Below are 22,995 nucleotides of genomic sequence, written 5' to 3' on the forward strand. Positions count from 1 at the left end.
TCCTACATTAACTATACAGCTCTTCGACTAGTGTATGGGCTTGATCTGAGATTATAAGAAACGTGAACGTCCAGGCTGTGTTGGCATGGTGCATTGGTAGGCGTTAGTCCCGCGAAAGGCAGCTATTAACTGGGGTTCGAGTCCTCACAGATGCACAGTGCAGTCGTTCACGCAGCTTATTTTTTCAGATCAAAAATTAAATTCAAGAAAATAATTATTTACCGACAACCATATCGGAATAATTATCTAAAGAATAACACCTGACTCTAAACCAAAGAGTTCAATTGACGTCTAATAGATGTCACTAATTGCTGATATAGTCGAAATCTTCCTTAATTAAAATTCTTAATCAGCAAATAATTTCCTACATTAACTATACAGCTCTTCGACTAGTGTATGGGCTTGATCTGAGATTATAAGAAACGTGAACGTCCAGGCTGTGTTGGCATGGTGCATTGGTAGGCGTTAGTCCCGCGAAAGGCAGCTATTAACTGGGGTTCGAGTCCTCACAGATGCACAGTGCAGTCGTTCACGCAGCTTATTTTTTCAGATCAAAAATTAAATTCAAGAAAATAATTATTTACCGACAACCATATCGGAATAATTATCTAAAGAATAACACCTGACTCTAAACCAAAGAGTTCAATTGACGTCTAATAGATGTCACTAATTGCTGATATAGTCGAAATCTTCCTTAATTAAAATTCTTAATCAGCAAATAATTTCCTACATTAACTATACAGCTCTTCGACTAGTGTATGGGCTTGATCTGAGATTATAAGAAACGTGAACGTCCAGGCTGTGTTGGCATGGTGCATTGGTAGGCGTTAGTCCCGCGAAAGGCAGCTATTAACTGGGGTTCGAGTCCTCACAGATGCACAGTGCAGTCGTTCACGCAGCTTATTTTTTCAGATCAAAAATTAAATTCAAGAAAATAATTATTTACCGACAACCATATCGGAATAATTATCTAAAGAATAACACCTGACTCTAAACCAAAGAGTTCAATTGACGTCTAATAGATGTCACTAATTGCTGATATAGTCGAAATCTTCCTTAATTAAAATTCTTAATCAGCAAATAATTTCCTACATTAACTATACAGCTCTTCGACTAGTGTATGGGCTTGATCTGAGATTATAAGAAACGTGAACGTCCAGGCTGTGTTGGCATGGTGCATTGGTAGGCGTTAGTCCCGCGAAAGGCAGCTATTAACTGGGGTTCGAGTCCTCACAGATGCACAGTGCAGTCGTTCACGCAGCTTATTTTTTCAGATCAAAAATTAAATTCAAGAAAATAATTATTTACCGACAACCATATCGGAATAATTATCTAAAGAATAACACCTGACTCTAAACCAAAGAGTTCAATTGACGTCTAATAGATGTCACTAATTGCTGATATAGTCGAAATCTTCCTTAATTAAAATTCTTAATCAGCAAATAATTTCCTACATTAAAAACTAAGATTATTAAAATTAATCCATATTAAAATTTCAGTTATAAATTTTACTTGGTAAACAAAAAAAAATGTTTACTTGGCGGAACTTTTTGCATCAAAGATGTTTTTGTTGGGATTTTAAAACTTTTTGCGTTATCTCAATTTTTTAATAAATGCATGAAGTAATTAAGAGAGAAATTGTTCAGAAAATTATTTTTTTTTCAATTTTTTTTTTAAAGAAAAATCCAAATATTTAAAAAAATACGAAATTTATTGAAAATTCCAACAACATATATCGAGATTTGAACGCAATTAACTAAATTCCAAAATATTTTACAAATCCGTTAAGTAGTTTAGTCTCTACGTTTGTCTAAATTTCAAGAAAAATTAATTTTTTTCTGAAAAATCAAAAGATTTCAAAAAAAATACGAAATTTATTGCAAATTCCTGCAACATATATCGAGATTTTAACCCAATTAATTATATTCTAGAATATTTTACAAATCCGTTTAGAAGTTTAGTCTCTGCGTTTGTCTAAATTTCAAAAAATCCAATTTTTTTTGAAAAATTCAAATATTTCAAAAAATACGAAATGTAATAAAATTTCCGGAAATATTTACCGAGATTTTAACCCAATTAATTATATTTCAGAATATTTTACAAATCCGTTTAGAAGTTTACTCTCTACGTTTCTCTAATTTTCAAAAAATTTATTTTTTATTTATTTTTTTTTTAATTTTCTCTGCTTTTGTCTAAGTTTCAAAAAATCCAATTTTTTGAGGGAAAAATTCAAATATTTTAGAAAATACGAAATATATTGGAATTTCCTAAAATATATATATCGAAATTCCAGCCTTAATTATTAATATTCCAAAATATTTTACAATTCCGTTCAGAAATTTAGTCTTCACGTTTGTCTTAATTTAAAAAAATCAAATTTTTTTTTTTTTTTGAAGAATTCAAATATTTCAAAAAATACGAAATGTATTAAAATTTTCTGTAAAATATTTAGATATTTTAGCCCAATTAATAATATTCCAGAATATTTTACAAATCCGTTTATAGAAGTTTACACTCTACGTTTGTCTAATTTTCTAAAAAATTAATTTTTTCTGAAAAATCCAATTATTTCAAAAAAATACGAAATGTATTAAAATTTCCTGAAATGTATATTGAGATTTTAACCCAAATAATTATATTTAAGAATATTTTATAAATCCATAAAGTAGTTTAGTCTCTACGTTTGTCTAAATTTCAAAAAAAAATTAATTCTTTTCTAAAAAATTCAAACATTTCAAAAAATGCGAAATATATTGAAATTTTCTGAAATACTTATTGAGATTTTATCGTAATTAATAATATTTCAGAATATTTTACAAATCCGTTTAGAAGTTCAGTTTCTGCTTTTGTCTAAGTTTCAAAAAATCCAATTTTTTTGGGGAAAAATCCCCAAAAAAATTAAAAAATTAAAATTATTTCAAAAAATACGAAATGTATTAAAATTTTCTGAAATTTCTATCGAGTTTTTAGCCCAATTAATAATATTTCAGAATATTTTACAAATCTGTTTATGAGGTTTAGTCTCTACGTTTATTGTCTAAATCTCGAAAAGTTTTTGGGAAATTGAAAATTAAATATTAATTATCAAAAATTAGGGTCAATTTTTGAAATATTAAAAAATAAAAATTCACCATTGGAAAGTGGACGAGAAAACCTTTCAGAAACATATTCTACCAAATTTTTCTCATCACAAGTATGTTCAGAAAAAATTCAAAAAGTAACCGATGTTAGCAAAATTGGTAAAATTGACCCTCATCCAAATTTGTCGAAAAAGTCAAAAATGTTTTTTGGGTCACATTTCTACTTGATAGAACAACAAATTCCTCGAAATTCAATTTTTTTTCAAGAAGTTGAATTTTCAACTTAGAGCATGTCACGTAAAGTGCCTCATATTCGTTGTTAGTACTTTTTACTTGAACGGCGATTCTCTACCGCGAATCTTGATTAACGAATAAAATTTAACGAAGAAAAGTAAAAGAATAAAATCTTAAAATTGTTTCTTGATTCTATTTTCGTGCGATGTTCATCTGAAAATAGGGGAGCGATTTAGACACATACTTAAGAATCTGAATCAAAAAGTCGTCTTTTCGTTGAAAGAGAGAGAAAAAGAGAGAAAAAGAGAGAGAGAGAGTGCCGTCAGAATTAGCATTCGCACAGGATATACGCTCTAACTACTATCGACGTTGCTCCAACTATAATCATCCGAGTGGTACGGCTTAAGTGTAATATTATTCAGCAGACAGCTTTGTATGGATATTGAGAGCCGTAGAGCACAGATGCTGTCCGTCGGAGCTACGCAGAGCGTCGGGTTCTCTAGTGGGTGCCTAAGAACCCCTTTAAAACTAGATAACACGGCTAGCTGGCTAGCGATAGAGATTAGAGGGTCGTCTCCGGGATAGTTTGCTCGCAACTATGAATTATAATAGCAACATTTTCTTACCCAGCCTCCTTGCCTTCTATCAACTTCTCCCTCCCTCTCTTCTAATTACAAAACAAGAAATTATTTTCAAAAAAAAAATTTTCTCCTCCTTTAAAAAATACATCAATGTCCCACAATTTTTCCAAGGATATCAAATTGAGACAAAAAAAACGAATCAAAAGTGTTGCGAAGCAACTCTTTTGATTCGTTTTTTGTCTCAATTTTGATATCCTTAGAAAAACTTGAACTTCAAAAAAATAATTTAAATTTATTATTTCCAAAACAAAAAAATTATTACCAAAAAAAATCTTGAGTGAAAAATCAAATTTTAAACACACTGGTTTTTCTAAAACTATAAAAATTGAGATAAAAAAAATTGTTGCAAAGCAAAAATTTTAATGTCTGAGAAAAACTGTGATGAAGAGTTTGAGGAATTGATGACGAAAAATGCAGAGTTTTTTTTGGTATATATTGCCTTCTTGCACACTGTCGTTCATTTATAATTTTATATATCGAACTCGAGCGACGACAACGCGCAACGCTGATGTTATTAATTTTCCCTAAGAAAACCGGTCATTCTTAGTGAAGCCCGAGGCAAGTTGAGGAGAAGCGAGTTGCTGCAGGTGGCTGGAATGGTCAATATAACTTGAAAATGTAAATCATATTGCTAGTACCGAGTCTGCCGCCCTCTTGTATTAAATACAATACCGCTGGCGGTCTAAGATGGTCGCTATATTAGTTTTCGCGGGTTGCTTGATTCGATTTGCTTATTAATTTTAACTGGTAGCACTGAGAGTGTTTGTTTTCGAAACTAAATTTCAATTTCCGTTCTGTAATCAAATACGATACGGAGTATTATTATTGTAAACGATTTCTAGACCTGTATTCGATTTCTAGTTTGTATGACTATATAGTTTACATAATTTTTACTCCACGTGATATTAGAGTTTTCTTGAAAGTATCAAATTGATACGAAAATGGATCAAATTGATACTAAAGTGGATTAAATTGATGCCTAAATTTTGGATCAATTTTTTATTTGATCAAATTTTCGTTATCAATTCGTTGCCATTTGATACCATTAAGTTAAAAGTAGTCCTAGTGCCATATCTTTAGTTTCATTGTCAATAATTTAAGAATCAATGGGAAAATTTAGGTCAAAAGCGATTTTAATTATGAAAAATACAAATTATATTGGAAACTAAGAAAGAAAAATTTAAGTCGAACCAAATATAATTTATTTGAGTCAAGTAACTGATTATTTGAACATACGATATTATTTCTTTGATTTAAAGAACAATTTTATTTGTCAGACATAACATTTTTATTTGAGCCGAATAAAATTGGTTTGAAGGAAATTAAATTTATTGGAACTAACTAAAATTTGTTGGAACCAACTAAAATTTGTTGGAACCATCGAAAATTTATTGAAACCAATAAAAACTTATTTAAATCTTGTATAGTTTTAACTGTTTTAAAAAATAAAACTTTAAATACAGTATTTGAATGTTTTTTTTTAACCTGTATAAGTTTTCATACAAAGCTAAATAACAATAATAAAATACATACTTTTTATTTCACTAAACAACCTGATTAAATTCGGTAAATTTTTTTCTAAATAAAATTTAGAACTATTAATACTTTTCTCATATCGAAATTTTTATAGGCATTCAAAAATAATTTTTGCAAGAAAATTTTGTCTTATTATTTTTTGAAATTTTTACTTTTTTCAAATTTTTACAAAAATAAGTATAAAAGAATATACCTTAATACTTACGAATAAATTTTTTTATTAAATTTTTTTATAGTTAAGCAGATTAAAAAAAGCCTCTTATAAAGGACGCCGCAACTTATAGATTTTTCGTCAATTTTAATTTTATTTTAATATTGTTATTATGTAAAAAATAATTATTTAGATACTATTTAAAGCTCCGGATCTTAAAAGGGCACTTTCCGCATAGATTTTACATGGTGAAAGTGCCCTTTTAAGATTCGGAGCCTCATTTATGAAATATTTTTTATTTACAACTTCGGAGATTAAATATTTTTTTTTCATAAAAAGCTTTTTTCATTAAAAATTAAAAAAACCTGTTCTCTTTCTTAAAATCTATAAAAAAAATAATTTTTACTGTTTTTTTTAAATTTTAACAGGAAATTAATAATTTGATCAAAGTTTTGACTTTGAATTTGAAAAAAAAATTTAATTATTTTCATAATAACATTTTTTAGCTGGAAATTATTTTTTTCAAAACGGTGGTTTAATTTCTTCACTTGAGAACGTAAAGATCGTCACTAGATGGCGTGGAATCTAATTTTATCAACTGAACTGCCATCTAGCGGCGACCTTGGCGTTCGCAGGTGGAGAACTTAAGCTCCATATTGAATCTCAAGATTTTCGTAGGATAATTCTATAATTGTCAGCGATTCTGTAATTTTTTACGTTCAGAGATTGAAGCCATAAAGTTTGACAATTAATATACATGGATTTAAATTTTGCATACACGTTTTTTTTTTGCTATTTTTATAGTTTAATTTTTTTTCTTGTTTATCTTTAGTCATAGAATTAATTTTTTAACCAAAAACATTGATATTTAAAATCTCGGTTAAAATAATAATACCATTAGTTGTTTTTTTAACCAAATAAGTATCATTAGTAACTTACGTTAAAAAATAGTTTAATTTTAATTAAAAAATAGTTCGAAGTCTGAAAATAACAAAAAAAAAATTCCAGTTTTTGATCTTCAGAAAATTTTGAGAATATTAGAAACATTTAAATTCTTTTTTAACTATTTTTGTTTATAGTGTATAAATTTTGAAATCACGAATTTCAATACAAAACCCTTTTTCTTTTATTTCTGACAATAATTAACTTTTGTAATTTAGCATCGAAGCTAAGCGTCGAAAAACATTTTTTCTTTTCCAAAATGAAAAAGAAAACATTATTTTGAAGATTTTATGTCAAAAAAGCGTCTTGAAAATAATTTAACTCTATAAGTTCTTTAAATAATTGAACTTCAGAAGCATTAACACAAGAGAGTGTTAATTTAATACTCATTTCGTATTGGATGTTAAAATAACGCCAAAATTGTGTTAAAATAACATCATCTGAAGACTACACGCAACAAATTTTTAACTCTTATTTTTTTCTGTAAAAATATTTAAAGGGCTTTAGGAACTAATTTTATAACAACTAATATTTTTTCTATTATAATATGGCACTGTAATAGTTCAGTTTTCTTGAAAATATATCAATGTGATACCAAAGTGGATCAAGTCCCAAAAATCTGGATCAATTTTTGATTTTATCCAAACTTTTGATACTAATTCGTTGCAATTTGACACCATTAAGTTAACATTGAAGATATCGTGAATATCCGGATACTTTCAGGGTTTATAAATCATTCGGACCAGAACTCTTAAAAACTATACAGTTTATACGATATCTGCTCTTTTATCGATTTCTCTTGATATGTACTAAAAATTCGAATATTGAATTGAAATAATAGTGGAATTATCAAAGTCACATGAAAGAAAAGGAGAAAAATGGGTGAGCCAACGTGGGGAGTCTACGTTGAAAGCGGTCAGAAGGTTTCTGATTGAGTGCACAGCGGTAGCTGATGTATTTTGACGTGACCGATGCGAGGCCACTCTCTCCGTTGACTGCATTATCTAATGGACCAACTCCCTCTTCTCTTGAATGATGCACGATCATTTGCTTAGCCTATCTCTGCGATCAGCCACGTCCCGGTTAAAAGAAATCCCTCTCCCCCACACCATCTAGTCTCCAATTTCACAAAACCGACCGCAAAAATTCTTTTCTTCTTCTGTTTATTTATTCCTTTCGTCTTCTATGTGATACATCTTGACATTTCTTTCTAAATTTTGATCTAAAAGTTTGCAAGATAAGATTTAACCCATTGATTTTTTGCTCAGAACTATACACGTCAATTCTAATGCTAATCAATTTTAACTGAAGAAATATTCAGAGTTGAAAATGACGATTTTTGACGATAAGATTAAAAATCGTTAGCAAAGTGTTAAAGAATCTTCGAATTGGAAATATTGCTAATCAGTAGAATTGTTTTTCTAAATATAGAAGACTATGCAGTCTTCGAAGACTGCATAGTCTTCTATATTTAGAAAAACAATTCTACTGATGAGATGATATTCGATTATTTTTGGGTGATATGATCATGTAAAGAAACGGTACAAGCCGAATGAAATGTATTTGGTTATGAGTAGAGAGCTGAAGATATAGGGAAAGGTGGAAGTTCGTCGAGCGGTTTTTCGCCGGAGCTGGGCAATTCTTTGTCAGTTCGCGTGTATCCTTTAGTATGCAACGTATGCAGTCGGTTGTTACCGAAGGAGTGGTTTGCCGAGCGGCCAATGGCGAGTGCTCGGGCTAATTCTAGGGTGCCGCCACCGCGCCATCTTTGCATCATAATGTTGCGTTCGCGGTCCCCCCTCCCCTTCCCTCCCCCTTTCGTGCCACCCCTCCTCTCGCCATTCGTCGTATTCCCCCCTACCCTCTTCACCCCCCTTTTACCTTTACCCATGCCGCTGACGGGACTCCTCATATATATATACAACAATTCCGCAGTAGAGGTGGAGAACAAACTTGCTTCTTGAGTTTCTTATTCAAGAGTTGTATGTATAAGCGACAAAGAAAATTACAGCAAAAACCCGGAATGATTGAGGACACTTTATCATCATTCGCATCATCGTTTTTTGAATATTCGATTGTAGTTTCTTGTATTTAAAGTTACATTTAATGAAACTGAAAGGAAATTATAATATAGCAACAACTAACTGACATGTAATGGGAATTTCCCCACCAAATTTTCAATCAATAATTGCGCCGTAGATTGTCGTTACCTCTTGAATTTGTTAGACTTTCATCTATAGTCTCCCATGCGATTAAGGGAGAAAGAAAATATTACCTGGATTCTCGGAGTTAATTCCCATTTAGCAAAGGCTATTGTGAAATATGGTACCTCAACCATATCCAGGAGTACAGAAACAATAAATGAATACAGAATCCAAAAAAGAAATACAGAAACCAAAAAAAAGAAAAACTAACTAAAAAAGGAATAAATAATGAAGAGAATACTTTGCATCAAAAAGGAACGAACTTGCGATAAAGTATAAATGGAGAATAAAGTGAATTTTTGCAGATTTACGAATCCTTCGCCACGGTTGAAAACAGTGGAGGCACAATGGCCGGACGCCAGTTCACAATGATGGAAAATAATTAAACTGAGCAAAAGAAGAGCGGATCAAAAGGACCGACTATATATATGAAGGCGAAAGAGTTGGGGGGAGGGAGGTGGAGTTGGAGGAAACTTTAGCCAATTAAACTGATCGGTGCGGTATGCATAAGAAAACAAGAGAGGCATCTATATGTCACACATATTCAACCCATCAATGTATTGCAATTGTGCAACGATCAACACACACGCGCGGCTAAATCCAGTGAACGGTTCAAGTGATTGAGAGACTGGGAAGGAGGCAAAGAGATGGTTATAGAGACAGGCAGAATAGGCAGGAGGGATGCGAGACACTAAAGTGAAACGGCGGACAATGCAACGCCCCCGTTCCATATCGACGTATTGTTACTGAATTGCATCGCTACGGCAGACCTTGCCCAGCGCTACGATGCAGAAGCTCAATCGTTTACAATAGAGTCATTTTCAATATATGTCTAATACCATTCAGAAATATCAGAATAAATCAGATTTCGTTTTTTTATCATAGTTGATTGATTACAAGTCATGTAATTTAACTTTGCTAATTAAACAGACCCTGAAAATCCAAAAAGAACAATCCCTGCAAAAAAAGGGACGCAAAAATTTTTTTTCTCAAGTAGCACCTTCATTTGTATATAGAAAAACTTTGACACACTTTTTGATATCTGTATTCAACTAAATAAATGTTTCATAAACAATGATTTAACAGTTTCTTTAAAGTATATGAGGGGCTGAGAGCAAAAGTGGTATGACCAAACAGTGGAAGCAAAAGTGAGTTACGTTTTCTTTTTCGTGGAAAAGCGAAACGAATTATACGCTGCGAGCAAAAATGGGTTGAGAAAGTATTAGAGCAAAAGCGGGATAGGATTTCTGTGGGCGCAAAAGCGGGATATAGATATAATGAGTTGTTGCTCCCCCACCATGCGTCTACTTACACACTCTCGCTGCGAGCTGAGATCTCGTCAGTGAGCCAGATTTTCGTTTTCTTCTAAAATTTATCGAGAAATGCTTTACAGGGCTACCGATGCACTTGAAAGTACACGCGTAAAGCGTGAGTTTTGCATAGTAAATAAATTTGTTTACTCATTAATTTATAAATAAATAATTAATAAAAACCGCTGACTAGTTAAAATATGCATTTTTAGTGTTTATATATTTTAATTAACACCTCGCTTCCTCATGAAGATGTTCTTTATTTAAATCGATATTTTAAAACTTTTATAAAATTTTTTAATGTAATATTAAAATTTTGCACAAAAATTTAATATATATTATAATTTTGTTCGTTATTTTTTATTTTTGAAACATTAATAATCCCGATATATTTCAAAATAAAAGTTTTACAAATAGGTCAATCGATGAAGTTTCAAACATTGTTTTAGTTAGTTAGGGTTATTTTAAAGTTGCATAAATATTTATTTATTTATTGTAATATAAAAATGCTCAAAAACTTTTAAATAATGAAATATATACTTTCATTATTTAAAATTTTTTTAGAATTTTTTATATTACAATAAATGTAAACAAATAAATAAAAACATTTATTAATATAAAATTCATATTTATTTACATAATATCTATTATAAAAATTTTATTAATTTAATTGTAAAAATATATTTTAAACAATATTTCAAAATAATAGTAACTATTATTCTAAGTTAATAAGCTGATGAGAATATTATGAGAAATAAAGGGTTTTAAGGTAAAAAGAAACTATGCATTTTTGTTAAAATACCAAAATATTATTAGTTATTTAAGCTAGTAAATAATTTTAAAAAAATTTTTTTATGGTGAGAATTGATTGTCCAAAAATTTTATGCAAGTGATTTCTTTAAGACTTAATCGCTGTCGTCACTGACGAAATCATAGTCTTTAGAGGAATCGTTAGTCCTTAAATTTTGATAGAAATGCCTATACCTTTGTGGAATAAATTCCATTAACGCCATGAGATCATTGAATTTTTGTTTGGTTATTGTCCTACCGTTTGGGAATAATAGGGACAACTCAATGTCCCTAAAATCCTCTTCGGTTACATGTTTCCGTCCAATGTCCACTCTCTGTACAGTTTCGTCGTCGTACGTCATAAACAAGTAAAAAGGTTGTTCTTTGTCGTGCTTCAACGATCTTGCTTTTAACCAGTTAATATTGTCTTTATTGACATCTTTTTTTCTGTTAGTAATGTGCTCCTCTAACTCCTGTGAAGTAAAGAAATCACTTGTTTCCATTTTTGTGACAATGAACTTTGGCTCGTTCTTTCTTGTATTTTTTATTATATGAATCCAGTGATCGGGGTCATTAACAGCTTCAATATTTCGTCTTTCTTTTTCAATGTAACCGAAATTTCGGTCACAACCGTTGTAGCTATGTCCTGACATATAAAACTTATGTTCAATCAATTCAATGTTGCTCGAAGCAAGAAAATGCTTCAACATCAATGAAACTTTAATATTTCTGTTTTGACCACCGCAAGAATCCGAATATAGAATTACATGTTTGGTCGTTTCCTTGATGTGATTTTTCAAATGTTTTAGTAAGCAGGATCCAACTTCTTGTCCACCTCTGGAAGCTACATTTTCCGACCACACGTACATATATGCTACAACAATACAAAAAAATTCGAGAAAATATAAATGGCCATATGTTTAATTTTTTATTACAATTAAAATAAATGTTTGATATTAAAAGTCTTAATTATTTTATATATATAAATAAAACAAATTCAATTTATATGTTAATATAAAATATATTATTAAAAATTATTTTTAAAATTTTTTTTCCTAAAGTATTTATGTACTTAATTGAAGAAAAAATGTGTGTCTAAAATATATTTATTAGTATTACCTCGTTGATCCGTTTCATCATAAATACACAGATTGTATGTAGATAACTGCCGTTTATAAAAGGCAATTCCAGTTGTAAGCGATGGTGTTTCTAAAACTTTCTGTAGGTCGAATGTCAAAACAACCGTATCTTCTGACGCATCCAGGACATCATTCTTAAATTCTTCTTTAATTTTTTTATCCAAAAACTGGTGGTTTTCCTTTGTTTTTAATATTTCCTCCTTTTTTTCGGCAGACAAAGTATCATTTTGTAATTGAGCTTTAAAACTATCGCAAGTTTTGCAAGTGTCGGAATGCGGTCTTTTAAAGCTGAGATTGAAGTCTTCATTAAAAATCTCGCGAAATATGGTTTCAGATACCGGTTGGATATTTTCGTTATCACATTGCTCTTTATACATTCTATACATTTGAGCTAGGTTCAAATTAGGATTTAAGTACTTCTTTTGGGAAGAAGAACGACCGTAATGCGACTCGTAAGCCGGAAACCGATTAATAAATGACCTCACAGCAGATCTAGCAAAATCAGGAGTTCTATTCGCTGAAGAACTTTTTCCACGTTTTTCAGTGCCACTTGGGTTAGATGTTGAAGAATTGATTGCTCGATGTAATGCAGATTTTGAAATTTGAATACATTTATAGAAAAACGATGTACACACTTTATTTCTCACACCCAAACTGTCAGTTAAGTAATATTCAAAGTTAAAATCATGCCTCTTTATGGGAATAATAAGCCTATTCGTTTCATTTCTGCATTTTACTAGAACTTTATCGACAAATGAACGTAATAATAAAACTTTTTGAGCCCTATTCGAATCTTGATAATAGCTGTTAAAAATTTCTTCTTGTCGAAGAGGATCTATTTTTGTTGGACAGTCCAACTTGCATTGACACAATGTCTGGCTAATGAATTTCTTTGCTTTAATTATTTTTCCTGATGATGTAATTCGCTCTCGTCCTCTTTCGACGTTTTCTTTTGATATAAACCTTTTGTGTAAATGTGGTTGCCTCATTCTTTTTCGGCAAACTTTTTTTTTTCGTGGTGACGAAAGATCTATAAAAAAATATTAATAAAAAAATTTGAAAAATATCATATATAAATAGAGAAAGGTCGATTATGCGACTGCATAATTGCATAATTTTTTAAAATCAAGTAGAAACATTATAATATTAAGTTAATTCATGTTTTAAACCTTTTACAACATGTTTCTAGAGCGCATAATATTGCATAGATTTTTACTTACAGTATAATTTTACTCTTTTTGCATAATGACCGCATAATAGGCTCCAAATTTTCAAAATAGTGCTTTTTTAACTAAGAACCATGAAAACTTTTTTCAGTTTCTTTATTTAAAAATATTTGTTTGTAAATTAAATAATAAATAAGTTTTTAAACTGTTATATAACTTTTTAAATGTTATTTTTAAAATTTAAGATTTATTAAATTTTTGGAAATTTTTCCCAAAAAATAAAAATTTTAAACTGAGTAGAATGAACACATATAGAGTAGAATTACACGACAAGTAGTAGACAAAAAAACTTACTTTTTTCCAAAAAAACGGGCAAAACTTTTTAAAAAAGGCAATTTTCTCAAACTTCGAATGCAAAACAAAAATAAAAGTTCATATTTTATTTTTAAACAATGCACAGAAAAGTTGTTTGTATACTAACAAAGAATACAAAAAAAAATTGTGAGACCGTTCGCGAAAACCAAAAAACTTACTTTTTTCCAAAAAAACGGGCAAAACTTTTAAAAAAAGGCAATTTTCTCAAACTTCGAATGCAAAACAAAAATAAAAGTTCATATTTAATTTTTAAACAATGCACAGAAAAGTTGTTTGTATACTAACAAAGAATACAAAAAAAATTGTGAGACCGTATCGCGAAAACCAAAAAACTTACTTTTTTCCAAAAAAAACGGGCAAAACTTTTAAAGGAAGGCAATTTTCTTAAACTTCGAATGCAAAAAAATATTAAAAGTTCATATTTTATTTTAAAACAATGTACACAAAAGTTGTTTGTATACTAACAAAGAATACAAAAAAAATTGTGAGACCGTTCGCGAAAACCAAAAAAATTATTTTTTTCCAAAAAAACGGGCAAAACCTAATAAAAGGCAATTTTCTCAAACTCCGAATGCAAAAAGATATTAAAAGTTCATATTTTATTTTAAAACAATGTACGGTTTTGTATTTTACATAAATAAACAAACAATTTTTCGATACATTATTTCAAAATAAAATATGAACTTTTTATAGATTTTTTGAGTTAAAAGTTGAAAAATAGTAATTTTCACAACTTTTTCCCGTTTTTTGGAAAAATAATAAGTTTTTTGGTTTTCACGAACGGCCTCAAAATTTTTTTTGTATTCTTTATCAACATAAATTTAACATAACTTTAACTTATAAACTATTTAACTATTTATTATTATTATTATTATTATTATTTATTTTTTTTAACTATTTGAAATTCGGATTCATTTAACTTTTGTATACATTATTTCAAAATAAAATATGAACTTTTTATAGATTTTTGGAGTTAAAAGTTGAAAAATAGTAATTTTCACAACTTTTTCCCGTTTTTTGGAAAAATAATAAGTTTTTTGGTTTTCACGAACGGCCTCACAATTTTTTTTGTATTCTTTATCAACATACAAACAACTTTTGTATACATTATTTCAAAATAAAATATGAACTTTTTATAGATTTTTGGAGTTGAAAGTTGAAAAATAGTAATTTTTACAACTTTTTCCTGTCCTGTTTTCTAAAAAATATTTTTTTTGTAGTTATTAAGTATCGGGGATAGTGCTTCTTTTCGAAAATATATAAAATTGTGTTTTTTGTCGTAAAACAGGCCTGCATACGGCAATAGTTAGCGAGTAAGGGGAAAGGAGTGGGGCACATTACTTTGCGGGTTTTCCTTCTTTCTCTTTGTCCCTCGGCCTGCTTCACAAGCCTATATGTTGGGATGGTGGGGGCTGTTACTGGTTTCCCCTTAGTCACTGTCTGCTCCCGTGTGCCGGCCTGTATTAGAGTGATCGCATGGCGCGGGCCTTTTCGTTCACTGAACGTTCGTATCTTCAAGTTAATTTGAAATTCGGATTCAGCGGGAAAAAAACAAGGAAATATACTATTGTTGTTGGACCTTTTTTTGGGAAAAAGTCGGAAATTTTGTTTTTGCCGAAGGTTCTAACTATTTTGTTTAAATTCTAGATGAATAAACAAACAAATTTGCTGTGGACAACTTTTAAATAAAATATAGGCATCAAGAAGTTTTTTCGCTTTGAAGTTGGAGAAAATCGCTATTTTAATGGCAGATCAAAAATTTAAGCACATCATATTTTGGAAAAATATTATTGAATATCATAACTTTTAGAAAAAATTGATAAAGTACCAGTTTTCATGTATTAATCAATTGTTTTCGTATTGAAAAAATGAGAAGCAATTAGATGACAGGTTAAAAGATCGATTTTGTAAAGGTAAAATTATAAAACAATACATTAAACAATATGACTTGGTATTTTCCCAAATGATTATAATTATCTTATTTGGAGTGAAAAAATTTATATTCAGCTTACCTTCGATTTCTTTACCTTCTTCGGATGTTTCACTACTGATTAAATTACTCGTATCCGAGTCTGTTGATATATTATATATATCTTCATTGGCTTCTGCAAAGGAAATTACAATTAAAAATTTTTCTAACAAAAAACTTAATGAAAAAAAAATTTTTTTCATTTATTTAAAATATTATTTTTCTTACCTTCTGGTTGAGAATTCATTTTAAAATTAAAACGTATACACAAAATAATTTCAATATACACTAAAATTAAAATGTCTTTACAAATTTTAGAGAACTTTTTTAAGTGTATAAAAATGAACCACTTTCTGATAAATTTGAAAAATTCTGAAACTGCAAACTGCACTTGTGCTCAGGTTCAAAGCGGGGAAAAGACTGAATTCTAAAATGGCTTTTTCAAGCTTCAGAAAATATTCAACTGAAAATAATAAGCACAAAATCATAAAATTTCGACAAGGTGCAAAATGTACATAGTACCTGAGTACCTAGAGCGCATTCAATTTGCCCTCGCTGAGCCGATTTTTATTATCTGCGGACGGTAGGTATCGAGACAAAGTATCTGACGACCGCCAGGCAAGAAAATGTTTGAGAAAATATTATAGATGTTTTCCAGTAAAAATTATTACATAGAAAAATTGAAAAGTCTTAGACAATTTTCCAGCAATAAGCACAAATAAAAATACATTAAAATAAACATTTAACATATTGTTTTGTTATAATTGTTTTTAATTATTATTAATCATTGTTTTTTATCCAGAGTTATAAACATTAAAATATTTTTAAATTACGGACTTTTGTGCACTAATTGTTTAAAAATCTTTTATGCAACTTTAAAATTACCATAACTAACTAAAATAATGCTTAAAACTTCAACGATTGACCTATTTGTGAAAAATTTTATTTAAAAACATCGGGATTATTAATGTTTCAAAAATCAAAAATAACGAATAAAATTATAATAAGTATTTAATTTTTATGCAAAGTTTTAATATAATATTAAATTTATTTTATAAAAGCTTAAAAAGACATTTACGCTTTTATACGCGTGTATTTTCAAGTGCATCGGTAGCCCTGTAAAGGCTATCTCGAGAAATTTTAGAAGAAAAAGAAAATATGTCTCACTGACGGGATCTCAGTTCGCAGCGAGAGTGTGTATGTGGTCGCATGGTATGACATGGTGGGGGAGCTACGAGCAAAAGTGATTTAAGTTTTGACTGGGAGCAAAAATGGGTTAGACCCTTAACCCGCTTTTGCTCCCAAATAAAAGTAAATCCACTTTTCCACGCAGCATTTGTTTAACCCATTCTTACGCCCAAGAAAACTCAACTCACTTTTGCTCACACTGTTTGGTCATCCCGCTTTTGCTCTCAGCCCCTCATATATCCTGTGGTGATTGGTGCGAAACCCCCTGTGGTAAAATGATACGCAGGTCCAGATAATTCCACTGGACCTTGGTCTCGCCAGGGTTCCGCCACCTGGGGACCATGACAGTTCTTTGATTACGGCACGTGCCACACGTCCATCTCAATTGAAAACTACTTCTTTTTTTTATTAAAAATTTCTACTTAAGAAGAAGAACTTCGGTATAAATTTAGGTTTAATGATTTTAATCTCTTTTGAAAAATAAGCACTATTAAAGGGTAAAATTTTCTTTTCCAGTGGCGTACCAAAAACGGCTAAAGAAGGAACGGAGAGCAAGAAGACGACTTCAGGATCAGCTGGATCTGGAAGTTAAGAGGCGCAATCAATTAGAGGATGCACTGAAGGCCACCGGTGCCTCGACAGAACAAGTCAGATCCATAACCGGTGAGTGTTTCTATAACAAGTAGAGAGGTCCGAATTTTGGGGACTCTAAATATTTTGTAGCTAATACCGAATATCCTAGTTTTAATAATCAGTTTGTTAAATTATTGAACAAACATTGTTGCTAAATGTGGCTAAGGAGGTAGAAATGGATTAAAATTTATACTATCTATTCCCCGACAGCTTCTAAACTTGACAGGCATGGTTTACAACATTGCCTTAATATTCTAAAACTTGAAGACAACATTTATAACATTGCCTTAATATTGTAAAGCTTGCAGGCAACATTTACAACCTTGCCACAGTATCGTAAAGCTTGCAGGCAACATTTACAACCTTGCCACAGTATTGTAAAACTTGCAGTAATGTTGTCAATGTTGCGCCTACAAGTTTAGATCCCAAGGGGAGTCTTAAGTCTCTGACCAGGAATCTTAATCTGAGAATAAATTAATTCATATAATTCTTGAATAAACAAACTTACACCCGACAGAATATGATTCCTTACTTATCGACCCTCTTCCTACATTCAATGAAATCTCCGTTCTTGTTTAAATGCTTAAATTCCAATTCGCTTCTTCGTTTCAGAAGTAAGTTCTACATCCGACAGCAACACCCCACCCCCATCTGTCACAACCAAAACTCAAACATGAAACCCTTTAAGTGAAATCTCTTATTCTGATATAACGTTTCATGCCTCCTTGCCATTTTCGCAGTTTGCTGTTGATTAACCCTGTCAGTCACAGAGAGAGAGAGTGAGTCGCGATATTAATTTCAAATCAAAAAAAATTACCCACGAATATTACACATGTACTGTTTTCTCAAAGTGAAAAGTCATTACTAAACGAAATTCTTTTTTTCTCTTAGTAGATAATTTGCTTTGTGACCTAAATAGTAGATTCTAGTAAAACTGTCTTTTATTTTTTGCAGAAAATGTCAAAACAGAGACTCGAACGAGTGTAGAACAATCTGAGGAGAATTCGATACACTCTCAATCACAGCAATCGAATAATCAACAGCCAAATTCTCAAACACCTGTTAAACAATCCCAACAACAGCAGCAACAACAATCTCAACAACAGCAGCAGCAGCAACAACAAAAACAACAAACACAACAATACCGAGAGGCACAAGTCTCACGTCCACCTCAACAACCACCAACACCTGAGAAACCAGGTTGGGGATACAGTGGACTCGATCTCATTAGCAATCAATTCTGGCAAAATTACCAAGGTCAGTATATATATAAATTATCATTCCTATCATGCTTTTCTTGGGGAAAAAAAAGTCAAACAAAAAACTTTTTAATCCCGCGTGAGACTCGGATTGCCGAAAGAGATAATCGGATTCGTGTATTAGAACCCACTCAATTTTTTCAGATCTTCCAATCGAGTTGGCTCGATCCCAGATTTATCCGAAAAATCAACCAAGTTCGTAATAGTTCTCCCCCTTAAACATATTCTCGTTATTGGAGAGAATACCTGCATATGTATATATGCAATATTCTATATGGTTTTCAAGCCGCAGACATGCGAAAATTTGAAAGTAAATTATTCGAAAGATTTTGTACGGGAGCAATCGGCGGTAATAACGATCCTGCGAACAGGGAATGGAGATAGAGAGAGAGAGAGAGAATGAGAGTGAGTGAGAGAGTGAGAATGTCTGTTTGACGTGGTAGGAGAAGGTATCTCTCAAATAGGGTCCCAAGAGCCACCCCGGCATCGTGATGCGGAATCCATTTGCAATAAACAACCAAGATTTAGTCAGGAGAGGGGAGGGCTAACTTCGTCCAAGGTAGGTACTTACGTCCCTGATGTGAGAGGGGACCTCTGAGCCGACGCGTCTTCCAGCTATGCATTCTATACGAGAAGTGATTTTCTCTCTTGAATTTCAGGACAGTTTAAGATTTTACTAACTTTTGTATGTATGCTTCATTTTTTATTCTAAATTGGATCTTCTTTTTCACCTCTTTCACTTCGTGTCACCTCACAGTTTTTAGTTCAGTATATTATTTCAAGAATGAACTATTGATAAGAAATATTATTTATTACCACAAACAATATGAACAATAGCCTTTGTAAATGAGGATTAACCTCAAAAACACAGGTAATATTTTCTTTCTCCCTTAATCGCATGGAAGACTATTGATACAAATCTAATACAAAGTGAAGAGGTAACGACAATCTTTCCTTTTCACACCAAGGCAATATTCCAAACGACATAAGACATTGCTTTAATATTGTAAATCTTGTCAGCAACATTTACAACTTTGCCTTAATAGTGTAAAGCTTGCAGGCAACATTTACAACCTTGCCTTAATAGTGTAAAGCTTGCAGACAACATTAAGAACATTGACATAATATTGTAAAGCATGCAGGCAACATTTACAACATTGCGATAATATTGTAAAGATTGTCGGCAACATTTAGAACATTGATTTAATATTCTAAAACTTGCAGGCAACATTTACAACATTGTCTTAATATTGTAAAGCTTGCAGGGAACATTTACAACCTTGCCTTAATAGTGTAAAGCTTCCAGCAATGTTGTCAATGTTGCCTGCAAGTTTAGATCCCGAGGGGAGTCTTAAGTCTCTGACCAGCAGAAGTAAAACCATAGATTTAATTTTATTAACAACATTGTTAGGAATCGATTTTTAATACTAATATAAATTGTAAATCTTATTTATTATTAATTTAAAATGAACTCTTAGTAACGAAAAGAATATGCTCTTCAGCAAATTAAATTTGAACAAGGTAATAGGTTTCTTCTCTTTACAATTATTATTTCAACTGTAAGTTTAATGTGCAAACATATTTTGAAAAGGTTCAAACCCAAAAAAATCTCATTCACCAATTAGTATTATGATTTATTTATATTCTAATAAAAATACAATTTCATTACTTGAATGTGTGTATTAATGTCGTGTCTGTGTTTTAGTTTTTTTCTACTTACAATTTCTGTTTATGATATTCTGCTAGGTATAATCCTCAATTATTTTCTCTATTTATCTAAATACACAATTATCTTTTAATAGTCGTGAGTAGACTTTGCTTGTAGGGAAACCGTGCCCTTAGGTCTACACTTGTGACCAAAATCGTTGACTTTATTCTCAAAAACAAACTGGCTAAAAAGCCTAACTTAGTCTCGCCAAGTTTAACGAGCTACTACTGCCTTACTTAGTTTCGCCAAGTTTACGCGGGCGACTGTCCGCAGATTTCTCCATGTCAATTGTTTTTATAGAATGACAATTAAGTGGGGAAATCCTCATTAAAGTTTATTGCACATATTTCAATAAAATGTTGTTGTAAGATGTTTTGTGTGTTTTTAGGTTACAGAAGATTGATTTTTAAATTGATTCGATATAATAGAAATGTTACGAAGTCATACGTATAACAGACATAATCGTTAATGTAGATAGTAAAGGGAGAGGAACTTTGAGGAACACATTTTTTGGTTACAAGACCCTAGACAAGAAGTTTTCTAATCCCTTCCAAAATGGTTGATATTTTGATTTAGATTTAGAAAAAGAAGTCGAAAATATTCATGCTGAAGTGAAGTATCTTGCAAGTTATCCAATTTACCCGACGACAGGTCGCATGCTCTATATTTTAGAGTTGATAAAAATTCGAAGAGCACTGTAGGTAATGCAAAGCTTATGTATCCATGCGTCCTTCTCTCGTTCTGTAGTTTTCTCTCTCTCCGTCTTTCTCTTCCTCTTTGCCGCGAGTATAAGCAAGGAATTGTAATTTCCCCGGCGGCCACCATAGTTCTCGATGGCGTTACCTGTCTTTCCTCTACAACCCACCACCCTTTCTCCCTCTTATATGATTCCTCCACGTCCAACCATCCACCCTGAGTGAGTACGACGAAGCACTCCACCACGCTTTAATATTCAGACTATATGCAATAATTTCGCAGCGACCATAACCTCTCTCTTTCTCTGAAACGCGTCCCCAGCGACCCCTACCTCCTTTCTTCTTCTCGAAAGGTAGTTGCGCCTTTCCTGCGAATAGATGGATACATGAAGACAACAAGAGGGATAAGTGATCAGGAAGCTGAGACACAAAAAGGGACAGAGAAAAAACTTTGTCTCGTTTTTAGTTTATACTCAAGACTCAACGTATAGCAGCCGCAAACATTCGAATTCGACGATTTTTATTTATTCCCGAAAGTGGTGCATTTTGGCTTACTCTCAATTATTTTTTCTACTGCGGTGAATTCGACATAATGAAAAGTTAAAAAACTTCAACAATAGACAATTTTATTTCAATATATTTATAACCCGTGGAGTTGAGTTAAAATCGAAGTATACCTCATTCACTGTATAGTCGGATTGGTCAACACTTTAACAGTTATTTTTGAAATTTATAATAATCAAGTTTCAGAGATAATATATATTGCAAAGTGTTCTCTATCATCCACTGTAATTCCATCATCATATTGATTTTCTAAAATGGAAAATTTCATGAACGATCAAGTGCAGAGTGCAATGAACAGTCAACAGTAGATAATTCTATGCATACCCATATATGAAAATCAGTAATTAAATTCACAACTTTTCTCCTTTGGAAATATATTGTCCGCACATAAAAAGTGGAAATAATATACGCAGGAAAAATAGGACTTCATGATGCTTTACAATTTTTAAACAATAAGTTAAAAATGAAAACATCTTATATGCAAGTATTTGGTAACTCTAACTTATACATATTATATGATTGATGTGAATAGAAAGAATGCTTTTGTTCAAATTTTGTTTCCTTTAAAGATCCTCTTACAGTGGGGCACGCGTCAAACTATATCAACTGATATAAGATCTTGTTTTCAAAATATTGAAATAAAATAAATAATGGAGTGTCGACGCTAACTTTAGGAATTATTAGCATAGCTTAACTGGCCATTCAGCTGAGAACTAATTTCTCCATGATAAAATTTAAAGAAACTTCATTTTCAAGAAATTGGTTATTACCAGAAATTATTTGGGTTTAATGAAACAATTGTGGATTATAAAAGGAATTATTACGCATTGAAGAAATATGTTAGAGAGAGTGATAAAGTGTAACGCGTGAGTACTGGTAATATAAACTCCATACTGAGGAAGCGGCAACCGAAAGGGGTGGGGAGGGGGAGTGGAATACATCCCCTGCATGGTGCATGCGACCGTCGGGAATATATCTACGAGACACGACGAGGTTTTCCGGTGAACGAGCCACCTTGGCTAGAAGCTCTATTTATACTCGATGATGGCAAAGAGGGTATACACCTTCGACCCCTCTTTCAAGGACTAGAATTGATCGTGTAATGATAACGACTCACAATTTCGTCATTTTTCTATTGCCTCCCTCAATGTGATGCCTTAGCGGTGGGGGAAAGGATAAAGGAGGCTGGTTTTTAGGCGTTTTTCGTTGAATTCTTTATAAAAGAAAAAATATCGAAGAAGTACGATCTGGGAACCTAAGAATGCAAAAAAAAATTTGTATGCACTTTTTTAAAGTTCTGTAATATCAAACGAAAATTTTTTTTTCTAAAAGTCCGTTACCTTATCTAAAAATACTATTTTCCTGCTTTAAAATGTCTTTTGAAACTTGAAAAAATCTTCATCTGTCTCTGA

The 22,995-nt window shown here is 31.4% G+C and overlaps 1 protein-coding gene across 3 annotated transcripts in view; it reads left to right on the forward strand.

The window, feature by feature from the left end:
- The window catches only part of LOC122503861 (dachshund homolog 2-like), a 483,446-nt gene that overhangs the window by 450,237 nt on the left and 10,214 nt on the right, over window positions 1-22,995 (forward strand). For all 3 annotated transcript variants that reach the window (XM_043614607.1, XM_043614609.1, XM_043614608.1), the window contains exons 9-10: window positions 17,241-17,387; window positions 18,312-18,614. In XM_043614607.1, the coding sequence (XP_043470542.1) occupies window positions 17,241-17,387; window positions 18,312-18,614 (450 nt within the window). The remainder of the gene's footprint in view (window positions 1-17,240; window positions 17,388-18,311; window positions 18,615-22,995) is intronic.

The sequence above is a fragment of the Leptopilina heterotoma genome, unplaced genomic scaffold, assembly GCF_015476425.1.
Source record: "Leptopilina heterotoma isolate Lh14 unplaced genomic scaffold, ASM1547642v1 Lhet_270, whole genome shotgun sequence".
In the NCBI taxonomy this organism is placed as follows: Eukaryota; Metazoa; Arthropoda; class Insecta; order Hymenoptera; family Figitidae; genus Leptopilina; species Leptopilina heterotoma.